The sequence below is a fragment of the Typha angustifolia genome, chromosome 3 (assembly GCF_048772165.1).
Source record: "Typha angustifolia cultivar Huaian chromosome 3, ASM4877216v1, whole genome shotgun sequence".
In the NCBI taxonomy this organism is placed as follows: Eukaryota; Viridiplantae; Streptophyta; class Magnoliopsida; order Poales; family Typhaceae; genus Typha; species Typha angustifolia.
Window position 1 is genome coordinate 1,444,911 of NC_133241.1, and position 12,229 is coordinate 1,457,139.

Consider the following 12,229-nt stretch of genomic DNA (forward strand, 5'->3'; position numbering starts at 1 on the left):
ATTTGAAAAAATGAACCTTGGCATGCTATAATATCACTAAAAAAAAACATAATAAATGCTCTAAAAGATGAGATCTATCGCAAATAAAACTCAAAAAGAGCAATGCAAAGGGAATACAAAACTTTTTATCTTGAAATTTTTTCAAACCGGATAAAAAAAACTATATATTTAAACTGAAATGGAGACTAATTATTAAATCGCCGATATCTACAACTCAATCTATATTAACTTTGTTCGCTAAATCCCGCAATATATTACCTTATGGTGTATTAAATGCATTTCCCTTGTTATTTCCTTTAGCTATATCATAGCTTTGGACAAAGGAGTTAATCTAATTTACCCTTTTTCTTCTTTTCCTCCTATCCTTTTTGACCTTTTGGCAAAGAAAGAAGAGATCCACCCATTGCCACGGGACACCGAGGTGCGTGCTGTGCAAGTAGCTAACAGTGAAGATATTCTTTATAAAATCATAAAGAATGTCATCAATGAAGAATATTCAAAAATATTACTGATGATGTTCAAACTCTTTCTTTTTTTTTTTACATAGATTTGCAAATATATTAGTGAGACGTAAAACCTCCAGAATTTGAAGTCCGATTTGAACAGAGATTTTTGTAATTAAGTAGGTGATAATATCAAGAAATTATTTTACACTTTTTTACGAGTCAGATTGGCCTAAACGAGCACTCATAACCGCAAATCAATTATATTTTAACCTAATTCAGATTTCTTGCAAAGCTTAGTTCACCTTTGAATGGAATCGAGGTTAAATAGAATTAAACTTGTTTATGAGAGTAGATATGTATCTCTAGATGGTGATCTAATGATTCCAATGTTGAAAATTAGCTCAAATTAAGAAAGTTGTCCGAACGGGTTAACGATATTCGAATGACGTTCATTGCAGATTGCTGGCGTTTTAGATTTATGTGCTGGCGTTTAAATGATGTCTAGTCGTTCGAACGAGATGGAGATGTTTGAACGACGTTTGGACGTTCGACTAACTGACCGTTTGGAAGGGGTCGGTGTTCAAAGGCTTTCAAACGGGTCGATGCATTGGCGTTTGAACGTAGTACACCCATTTGAACAGTTTGCAGAACGTGTTTGCAGCAACGCATAGGTGTTCAAATGTCATCCATCTGTTCGAACGGCCAACGGAACGTGTTGCAGTGCACGAGCATTCAAACATCATCCATTCATTCGAACAGTCTGCGGTTTTTTTTCTTTAGCTTCAAGTCAGCCCTATAAATAGATAAGTTAGGTTTGAAATAGGGATAAGTTGCAAAAGAGAAAATGTGAAAGACTTTTGCATGAGAAGATGACTTTATGAAAGAGCACTTCTCTATTGTATTTGAGAAAGATTAGAGAGGAAAAATCATTTGTATTTACATCTCTATTTGCATTGGATCAGTAGATTGATGCTTCGCACCGCAAGTGGATATAGACACACCGTCAAACTACGTAAATTTTGTTTTTTATATCTTTTCTCTTTGTGGTTTGCATATATCTTAAAATTACTTATTTGTGATTTGATTTGGTATTTGAAGATCTCTACGTCTAGCATTTTGATTACGGATTTCTCATTTAGTATTGATATTAACTTTGTTAATATTTGTTAACCCAAATTTATTAATATTCTATTGAATTTGTTTGCAGAGTATTTTGGAAATAGGTTCTGCTGGCCCCCTCCACCCTCTCGGATGATTTGCACAGCATCCAACTATACACAATTAGAGTTCACCGACACATGCAAAGTAGAGAGCTCTACTAGCAGGATTAAATTCTGACAGCCACGTTCCTCGAAGGTCTATGAAGGCTGACGTGGCTCCGACTTTCCACTCAATTTACATTCAAGTTGAGCACTAGGTTGACTGACTTCTCTGTTCTCACTTCAACTACCACCATCCATTTGGAATCTTTGGGAGACTAAAACTCTACTTAACGAGGCTCACTCTTCCTCCTTTGTACGCATTTTTGTGTGTACATGTATAGATAGATATGGAGTTTAGACTTCTTCTTCTTCTTCTCTCGTTTATTACTACTCCTTTGTTCGCCTTGAACGACACTACTACTTCTTCTTCTTCTTCTGATGGCCTCGTCCTCCTCTCTTTCAAGTCTCTTCTTTCCGACCCATCTCGAGCCTTGGTCTCGTGGGATGTTCATGCATCATCCCCTGATTTCTGCCAATGGCGAGGCGTGGCCTGCGGCAAGCGCGGTCACCGCCGGCATCGCGTCACGGCCTTAGTTCTCAACTCTCTCGATCTGGCCGGTTCCATATCTCCGTCCATAGCCAACCTCACATTCCTCAACTCCCTTGATCTCTCCAATAACCAACTCCATGGCCTTATCCCACAACAACTCGGCTCTCTTTCTCACCTCAAGAATTTCAACCTGAGCTTCAATTCGCTTGAGGGGGAGATCCCAGCTTCCATCTCTAACTGCACCAATCTACAAAGCATTAGTCTTAAGAGCAACAACCTCCGAGGTCGAATTCCATCCAACCTTACCCTCTGCTCTGAGCTAAGATTCATCGATTTCGAGCATAACAACCTCACAGGAGGCATTCCCTTGGAGATTGGCGACCTTGTCAACTTGGAGAAACTTCTCATGGGTTTCAACATGTTGGAAGGTCCCATTCCTGTCTCGATTGGGCAGCTGCAAAAGCTAAGCGTGCTGGAGCTGAGTGAAAATGGCATCTCCGGAGCAATTCCGTATGAGCTGGGAAATCTCTCAGCATTGAATTATCTCCTCGTCGAAAATACCAGTCTAACCGGATCCATTCCGCCAAGTATAAGCATGCTCTCTTCTCTTGGTATTCTCTCTCTCGCAGCGAATTACCTCCGAGGAGGCATCCCGCCATCGTTAGGTAATATTTCCTCCCTTAACATCCTAAACGTAGGGATAAATAATCTGATTGGAGGTATCCCGTCATCTTTGGGGAGCCTCAGCTCTCTCACTATTCTTGAATTATTTGAAAACAATCTCAATGGCGGCATCCCGCCGTCACTTGGTCAACTGGTTCAACTCACACAAATTGATCTAAGTTTTAACCACCTCACGGGCGGCATCCCTCCTCTTTTCTGGAACATGTCATCCCTCCAACATATAGACTTGCAAAATAACACGTTGGTTGGTTCTTTGCCATTAGATGTTGGCCACCGGCTTCCACGTCTCCAATATCTTGCCTTGAACAACAACCTTTTTCATGGATCAATTCCCTCTTCTTTGTCTAATGCCTCTATGCTTGGAGTCATTCAACTCTCTTTTAATTCATTCACGGGCACCATCCCTCCGAGCATCGGTAATCTGAAGAGCTTATCTTGGCTTGTTCTTGACAATAATCAGTTAGAGTCAAAGGATTGGAGTTTCTTAACTGCTTTGTCGAACTGCACATACCTAAGAGTACTTCAGTTGGGTGCCAATAAATTTAACGGTGTGTTGCCTAATGCGATAGCCAATTTGTCGACAAGACTTGAAAACTTAGACGTGAGCGTCAACCAAATAGAAGGAAGCATACCAGTAGGTATTGGAAACCTTATCAATTTAAGCGCGTTGACTTTGAATAGTAACTTTCTCACTGGCGCTATCCCTGCTACTCTTACAAGACTTGAGATGTTACATATTATATTGCTAGACCATAACAGACTGTCTAGAGAGGTCCCACCTAATTTTGGCAACCTCACTCGACTGAACGAGCTTGATCTCAGCTTCAATGCACTGTCTGGGAACATACCCTCTAGCCTTGGAAGATGTCCGCTTGAATGGCTAAGCCTCGATAACAACAAGTTAACTGGTGCCGTACCTAAAGATATTTTCCTTATCTCTACTCTCTCGGTATTTCTTCGCTTGTCACACAATCAATTGTCCGGGCCGCTCCCCGACGAAGTTGGTAGATTGTCGAATCTGAGAGAGCTTAGCCTCCAAGAAAACAGATTCGGCGGGCAAATTCCTACCTCCCTTGGTGAATGTCAGATCTTGGAATATTTATTCCTAGATGGGAACTTATTTCAAGGACCAATTCCTTCTTCATTAAGTCAATTGAGAGGCATTCAACAGCTAGATCTTTCGCATAACAACCTGTCTGGATCCATTCCAGAATTTCTAGAGAATTTTACTGGTCTGAGCTACCTAAATCTCTCCTTCAACAATTTCGAGGGTGAAGTGCCATTACAAGGAGTTTTCCAGAATGCAAGTGCAATCTCAATAGTTGGAAATAGAAGGTTATGTGGAGGCATCTCAGAACTGAAGTTGCCACCATGCCCAATCGAAACCTCTAAGAAGAAGCATCCATCTCCAAAGCTGATAGTGGTTATTTTAGTTCCCATTGCAATCCTTGCCTGTATCCTACTTCTCTCTTTTGCTATCGCTCAATATTGGAGGCATAAGTCAAGAAAGGAACCAGCAAAGATGACAAACTTCAATGATACATACATGTGGGTCTCTTATGCTGATCTAGTGAGAGCAACGGAAGGGTTCTCACCTGCTAATTTGATTGGTGTGGGAAGCTTTGGTTCTGTATACAAGGGAAACATAGGCAATGATGAAGACACTAATATTGTTGCAGTGAAGGTACTTAATCTCCAACAACGAGGAGCCTCTCGAAGTTTCACTGCAGAGTGTGAAGCCTTGCGATGTATTCGACACCGAAATCTTGTAAAAATATTGACTGCCTGTTCAAGTGTTGATTTCAGAGGTAATGACTTTAAAGCTCTAGTTTTCGAGTATTTACCTAATGGGAGTCTAGACGACTGGTTACATCCACAAGCAGCAGAGCAAAGCCGAGTGCTGAGTCTCATCCAAAGACTAAATATTGCCATTGATGTGGCATCTGCATTAGATTATCTTCATCACCACGGTCCAGATCCCATTGTTCACTGCGATCTTAAGCCCAGCAATATTCTTCTTGATGACAACATGGTTGCTCATGTGGGTGACTTTGGATTGGCGAGATTTCTTAAAGCATCCGTCAGCGTATCCTCTCAGAAATCGACCAATTCAGCAGCTCTAAAAGGGTCAATTGGATATGTTGCTCCAGGTAAGATTTTCAGTTCAGATTTATTAGAAAATAGGAAGTAGACTGACATTATTTCGGTTAGAAGAAAATTATCTCTAGTCGAATAATTTTGATTGTTTTACTACATTTTAAGAATTAATTGCTTTCCAATGTTCCCATATATATATATTCTTTGATAAAGAAATTTAAACGTCACAGAGTATGGAATGGCGAACAAAATTTCAACTTCTGGAGATATCTACAGCTATGGAATACTCTTGCTAGAAATGTTCACAGGGAAGAGGCCCACCGATGAGTCTTTCGAGGATGGTCTCAGCCTTCATACGTATGTTGAGAAGACACTAGCAAACCAAATGATTGACATCATTGATCGTGGCTTGCTCTCAGAAGGGGTAATTAGAGACCAAAATGGGAATGTGGGAAGCACAGCTAATGATAGAGAACGAAGAATAGAGTGCATAATATCAGTACTCAGAATTGGAATTTTGTGTTCCAAGGAATTACCAACAGACCGAATACAAATAGAAGATGTCATCAAGGAATTGATTAAGATCAAGAAGGAGCTCGTGTGAAGAGGGAAGCAATGCAGTTGGGAGACTTCAACCATAACTTCTGTGACAAGGGAATCACATCCGAGGATTATTAATAAAACATAGATACATAATGAATTTATTCGTACTGTTTTGTAGAGTTTAACTTCTATAAAAAAAGTTAAGCTGAAGAAAATTAAAAAAAAGTTATTGTTCTTTGACTATGTCTAGTACATTACAGAGTAGCAAGAGAATAAATTTGGTTTGCTCGAATAGTTTTGACATTTATCAATTGGATTGATTTCGTCCAACACTTAAAATGCCACACATAATCATAGATTTCAAGATGAACTAGCTGTGATAAAAATAAATGAAAATGACTAAACAGAGTGTTGGCATGGTGAGCATAAAGAGACAATGCATAGATTGAGGAAAAAGAAAACATTAACCATATTTAACGTACAGCTCAACTTGTTGTTTTAGAAAAAAAAATGATGACTAATATGCCGACAAAGGCTCTTTCAAGATACTCTTTCCCAGTTTAATTTCATAGATTTGGATGATGGTTATGTTGTGCAAAATACTCAAATGGGTGAGGAAAGAGGAACCAAAACCCTTCATCCTCAAACAAATCCAAATGGAATAGTAATAATTTGGGGCAAACCAAATATTAGCAAAGCTAATATCAATATCTATGTGAGAACTCCAAATGCAAGATGCTAGTTATAGAAAATTTCAAATACCTAAGGTAATCACAAACATGAACACCAAATCAATGCAAACCATAAAGAGAAAAGAGGGAGAGACACGATTTACGTTGTTCAACGATGTACCTACGTCCATGGGCAGAGTAATCTTAAATCCACTATGTAAATCTTCAAATAGAAAGAGATTACAACTCTAATCTCTCTCTAAACAATGACGGCTCTCCCCTATAAGCTTTTCTCTCTTGCAAAATGCCCACCCCAAATCCTAAAATCCAACATTTCTATTTCTAGGCCTGGTTCAGAATTGAGTTTTTCTGCGTCGCGTTCGAACGCCCTCGGGGCTCGTTCGAACGCGCCCATATCAAAGCAGCAGAAACAAAGGGGCGTTCGAACGCCCTCTGGGCGCGTTCGAACGCGCCTAGTGCAAATACAGACTGGCGTTCGAACGCTAAGGCCCCGTTCGAACGTGGCTGGGGCCGTTCGAACGCTTGCATCACAGACTGCTCTCTATCTGGAGCCTACGTTCGAACGCCCATAGGGCCCGTTCGAACGCACGGCACAAATATGCTGAAACTTATTGAATATGAATTTGAGCCAATTTTTAACAGGTTAGATATTATAATTTTAATTCAGAATATGACAAGAGATTTCCTATGCTAACCTTTGGTAAAATTTTCAATCGAAGCATTTGTTTTATCAGCACAAGTTTCTACAAGGCAAGTCATTCAATAATTAACATAAAATCCTGGCAATAATAAATATAAAATTTAAAAAAAAAATCAAATTATGTAACTTTTCGACTCAATAATAGATCTTAACCATGGGGAAGGCAGTGCACTAGGGCGGCAGGGTGAGGGCATGGTCCTTTTCTGATCAACTAATTTGATGGCCTTTTTAATACTTCCGTGATTAAAAGGTATTTAGGGTATACTTCAATTTGAAAGCTGGACAAGTTATTCTCTCTGTTATTCAACCATCTTTGATGTGATTTGGACATTAAAGTCAAAATAGAGGGATTCTTTTCCAACTCTAGTCAAAACAGAGACATGTATTTAGAATTTAGAGACGTGGATTACCATCAAGATGCAACTTGACTGCAAGTCGTTTATATATGTACAAGAAAAATTGAACTCTATTTAACCAGACTCAATTTAATTATATGATATCTCTGTCTCTTTCTCTCTGCCATAGCTATCAACGACTCTTCCACGGAGAAAAGCTACTTTTATAAAACAATAAATTTATATTTGAAATCATTTAGAGTATTTGAAACAATGAAATTATAGTATAACAAATGTGTAGAATATATAAAATGTATATCAATATGTATTTGCTTGTACACAGTAGCGGAGTATTTTGATACCAATCTGCGTTATCTATAAAAATTATTTTTCAAAAGTTAAGTCATGTAAGACCCTAATAAAAGTTTAGTTAGATTATGTAAAGCCTTAAAATAAATCTAGTTAAGTCATATAAATTTTTAATACAAGTTTAATTAAGTTGTGTAAGCTTTTAGAGCTATTTATAATAGGAGTTATTATACCTAACTTCTTTATATAGGAGGAGTTGGTCTTCTTTGTTTAATGATCCATGAAATATAAGCATTAAAAAATTACATTAGTCGTAAATTTATCTTAGGGTAAGAATAAGATAATTGAGAAATAAGTTATTATTTTTGTTCGTATATTTTATCGTAGCCGTTAGATCGTTTTATCTTTCTAGGAATTGACAATAGCAGTAGAAACATCTTAACTTTCTAAACCCTAACCACCTTCCTCCTTCAGTAATCACTCTACCCTATGACCGTCCACCATTACCCTTGGCCGTCCGCCACCTTTTCGATGACTGCTGCAACGTCAGATATTTACCGTTCCACCCTCTCTGATCTATCTCTATTGTTTTATTTTTAACTTTTCATCTGATTTCCGATTTAGATGAAACTAAAGCCATTAAAATCCTAACTCACGAGGTTACTTCAATCTAAATTTTTATAATTTTCTTATATTCGAATTAATCCAAATCTGATTCGTAACAAATAATTTTGCTCAAAGGATTTCAGATTTTAGAGCAGCCGCGTTTCGATTTGTCTCATAGTCTAGAGTTCCAAATATTTTATAAATTTGAGAAATAAAACTAAATGATCGTAAATAAGTTGAGCAAATTAAGATACTAAACAAAACACCTCTTATGTAATCAATGAAGGCATATGTGCCATCCTTGCCCTATATCAAGATGCATATTTTGGAGGCAACGTGTAGTCTAAGTTGTACAGCGTAAGGGTGAGCTTAACGGTGTGTTTTGCTCGTACAAGAGGAAAACAAGAGTTGATTTATAAATCGTGCTAAATGTAGGAAGTAAACTGCAAATTAGGTACATCTGGAATACAATAATGTGTCCATTATTTTTATCCATTTTTTTTTTGACTATCAAGGAGCTGTTTCCAGCTATGTATTAATTAATTAGCTGTCGACACGTAATCCGCATCGACAGCGATGAGTTTACAAAATTTTGGGGGTGCGTGGCTTAGCCGCTTGAAAACGCTAGAGCCGGAGACCACGCTTGCCTTAGCAGTTGCCCAGTCAGCAACTTTGTTTGCTTCTCTACCTACGTGAGTAAGTCTTACTTCCATACATTCATTTGCGAGATCGACGCACTCCTGCACCAGGTTCCTAACACGCGAAGGGCTGTGCTCTATCCTCTGCATGCATCTGATGGCCTCCAGGCAGTCTGTTTCGATCTCCAACCTGTGGTCTCTTCCGGTCGCTTTCAGTCCTAATCTGATGGCCCATAGCTCAGTTTGTAAGGCCGAGCTCCCCGGACAAGGCTCCCATACCGCCTGGACAAGCTCCCCGATTGCATCACGAAAGACAGCCGCTGCACCTCCTTGGCAGGCGCCCGCCCTGAGCGCGACATCGGTGTTGACTTTGATCCACCCAGCTATGGTGGTTCCCATCTCTACCTACTACTCACTTCTTTCTGTTTCTTTTCTTTAGTCTTATGCCTGTGCTCCTCCGCTAACGCTACTGTTCTTCTCACCACTACTGTCTCCGGCGTCTTCTTCTCACCAAAAACAGCTTCATTCCTACTTTTCCAAAGGGACCATAGTGTGCAGGCTATAATCCCTTTGATCTATCGGTCTTCCTCCTTGTTGGAACGCCACTCTCTCGTGATCCATTCATGATCTATCCTTGCGGTCTCCACCCCTTCTCTGGTTCGCAGAAGCTCCCACACCTCCCGACTGTATCTGCACGTAAACATGAGGTGGTCGACTGTCTCTCGAAACTGCCCGCACATTACACAACCTTCCTCTGATCCGATATGAATATACTGAAGATAAGCTCGCGTAGGGAGCCTACCCCACAAGAGTTTCCAACAAAAAGTTCTGATCCTCGGAGCTACCGATAGCCTCCAGAGAATCCTCCACCCTTCCCATTGGTGCTCACTCTGCGGTTGTAGGGAGTGGTAGATAGCTTTAACAGATGGAGTTCCCCTTGGGTGCGGCCACCAAATCCACCTGTCCTCACTGGTGGCAGTACCCATGGGGAAGGTTGATATCTCATACGCCATATCCGAGCCCGCCTCCCTGCACAGCCTCGCGGTGGTCCAGCGCTGGTTGTTGGTGATGTCCGCCACCCTTAGGTTTTCATACATTAGGGCACTAGCGAGCTCCCTCGGCTGTCTGCTCCATGGGACCTCCTGCATCCATGGATCGTATGCGGCTCGCGTGCCCCTGCCATTCCCAATCAGCACTCTACAACCCATCCTTAGTTGCTTGACTGTTAAGAGCACGCCACATCCATGATGCATTTTTGATCTTCTTTGGTTCCCACGGGTGCAGGCTCCCATACTTGGCCTGCATTAGTCTGATCCATGGGGCCTGCTCCCTGTTTAAAATCTTGAAGACCAGCTTGCCAAGGTGAGCTGTTCTTACATCTCTGAGACGTCGGACTCCAAGGCCGCCCTGCTGCTTGGCGGTAGTGACCTGTTCCCAGTTCATCAGGTGTAAACCATGGCCTTCACTGTTTTTTCCAAAGGAAAGTCCGATCTTTTTTGGTCATCTCCTCCAGCACCGCGTCCGGTAGCCAAGTGCTGCCCAGCCAATATGCCGGGATCGCCAGCAGTGTCGCGTTAATCAGGGTTAGTTTGCCGGCTTATGATAGAAGCTTCCTTTTCTAGCCGGCAAGCCTCTTGTCGATGCGTTCCACCAGCACCTGATGATCTTTCACCTTCACTCTCCTCCCCGAGATAAGCACCCCGAGATTTTATCCATTTCATAGTTTGGATTTTATGTACACCTTTTCTTCTCTCCTTCCCTTCTGACGACGAAATCCACTACCCGCTCCCGTCACGGACGTTGCTTTTAAGTAAACATCAAGCTTCTGGATTCTGGCAGACTTACGAGGTCAAGCATGCAGTCACTACAAAAACTTTTGTACGAACTGAGGATCCCCCACACCAAATTTCTATCATCTGTGGAAGTTAAATGTATCTCTAGATGGTGGTCTTCTAATGATTCAAACAACACATATTTATAGCTAAAAGCCAAAAACCAATCAATCAAGTTCAACTCATAGACGCATGCAAGTTGCATGAGCTCTTCTAACGTAAATTGATTTTGACAGCCGCCTTCCTTGAATGTCTATGAAGAGCTGAATCTAGTGGCTCCGACTACAGCCCTCTTACATGCAAGTTGAGGTCTAGCTTGACTAAATTTTGACCGCTGGGTCCTTCCTTGAAGGGCTCTCTGACATCACTCTAGCAGCAATCATCCATGTGGAATCTTTGGGAAACCCAAACTCTACTTAACGAGGCTGAATATAGTTCACATTTTTGTTTTTAGGATCTAAGACTTCTAGTATGTAGGCATAGTTTTATGTGTACTATGAGATAGTGAGAGCCTAATCCACGGATAGGCACCACATGCGATTTTCGCCCACTAGCATAACTATTGAGGTTGTGGTATGTTTAGTACAAATTTAATATTCTAAAACGTTTGATTTTCACGAAAAAATTAACTAACTACTTAATATTTGGTATAGGTTCATACTTTATTCGATATTCACCATTGAGGCTCAGATGCACTTGCCGCATGGAGTAGCAGTGGAGGTCGAGCACCGATGAGCGCGATTGTTGACATGTGTATTAATGCATTGCAGATGGTTGATATGTCGCGACGTTTATATGGTCCTCTCTAACATAGGCCACTGTCAGCTCCTATAGAGCATCAGCCATTACCACATCCTGCAGTTAAAGATAGAGGTAGAGGTAGAGGTAGAGCAAGAGGTAGAGGGAGAGAGGGAAAGCTACTGCGGAGCAAGCCATAGAGGAGGTGACTATACATGAGCCGACTATAGAAGAGGCGACTAGAGAGGAGCCGATTATAGAGAAGGCGACTAGAGAGAAGCTGACTATAGATGAGGCGACTAGAGAGGAGCCAATTAGAGAGCAAACTATAGTAGGGCAGCTAGCAGATGTAGACATGTCTGTTTCACAACGTACATAGGAGCCGTCTACATCTCATGACCCAAGGTTGTTTAAGAAGAAAGAAAGAGACCACAATATTTACGATTATATGTATCAAAAGGATAAATACTTGTTTTAGGAACTTAAAATATTTTAATGTAAATATATGTCATTTAGTGGTTTTACTTTCAATATGGTTTGATATGAATTTACTAGTTTTACATGTGTTTTGTGGATCCTCAAATATATGTAGATGTTATGCTACCACCAAAATGTCTTTATTAAATAAATGTATTTGAATATATTTTCATTTAGAGTTGACCGATGATTGTTTGGTGGTCATGAATTTGGAAGCTTTCTCATAATGGTTTATTTATAAATTTTTCGTTGTAAATATGCATTTGTATAAAAAAAAAAAATTGTATTGTGCTTGACTCTAGTTAGTCGGTCTACACTAAGAGTTGAACTACTCATAGTGCTTTTTGGTTATTCATGAGAATTAATAATTTGTGCTTACG

General features: G+C 40.3%; 2 protein-coding genes across 2 annotated transcripts; one reads left to right on the top strand and one right to left on the bottom strand.

Annotated features, from left to right (window-relative positions):
• The first annotated feature begins 1,983 nt into the window (after positions 1-1,983).
• Positions 1,984-5,805, top strand: LOC140758520 (receptor kinase-like protein Xa21). Its single transcript, XM_073094721.1, has 2 exons — positions 1,984-5,032; positions 5,210-5,805. The coding sequence occupies exons 1-2, from the start codon at positions 1,996-1,998 to the stop codon at positions 5,581-5,583; spliced, it is 3,411 nt and encodes a 1,136-aa protein (XP_072950822.1). The 5' UTR covers positions 1,984-1,995; the 3' UTR covers positions 5,584-5,805.
• Positions 5,806-9,377: 3,572 nt separating this feature from the next.
• On the bottom strand, positions 9,378-10,245 carry LOC140758201 (uncharacterized). Its single transcript, XM_073094287.1, has 2 exons — positions 10,097-10,245; positions 9,378-9,978 (listed from the first exon to the last, which is right to left on the bottom strand). Exons 1-2 carry the CDS (start codon positions 10,243-10,245, stop codon positions 9,378-9,380), a joined length of 750 nt encoding a protein of 249 aa, XP_072950388.1.
• Positions 10,246-12,229: the final 1,984 nt, after the last annotated feature.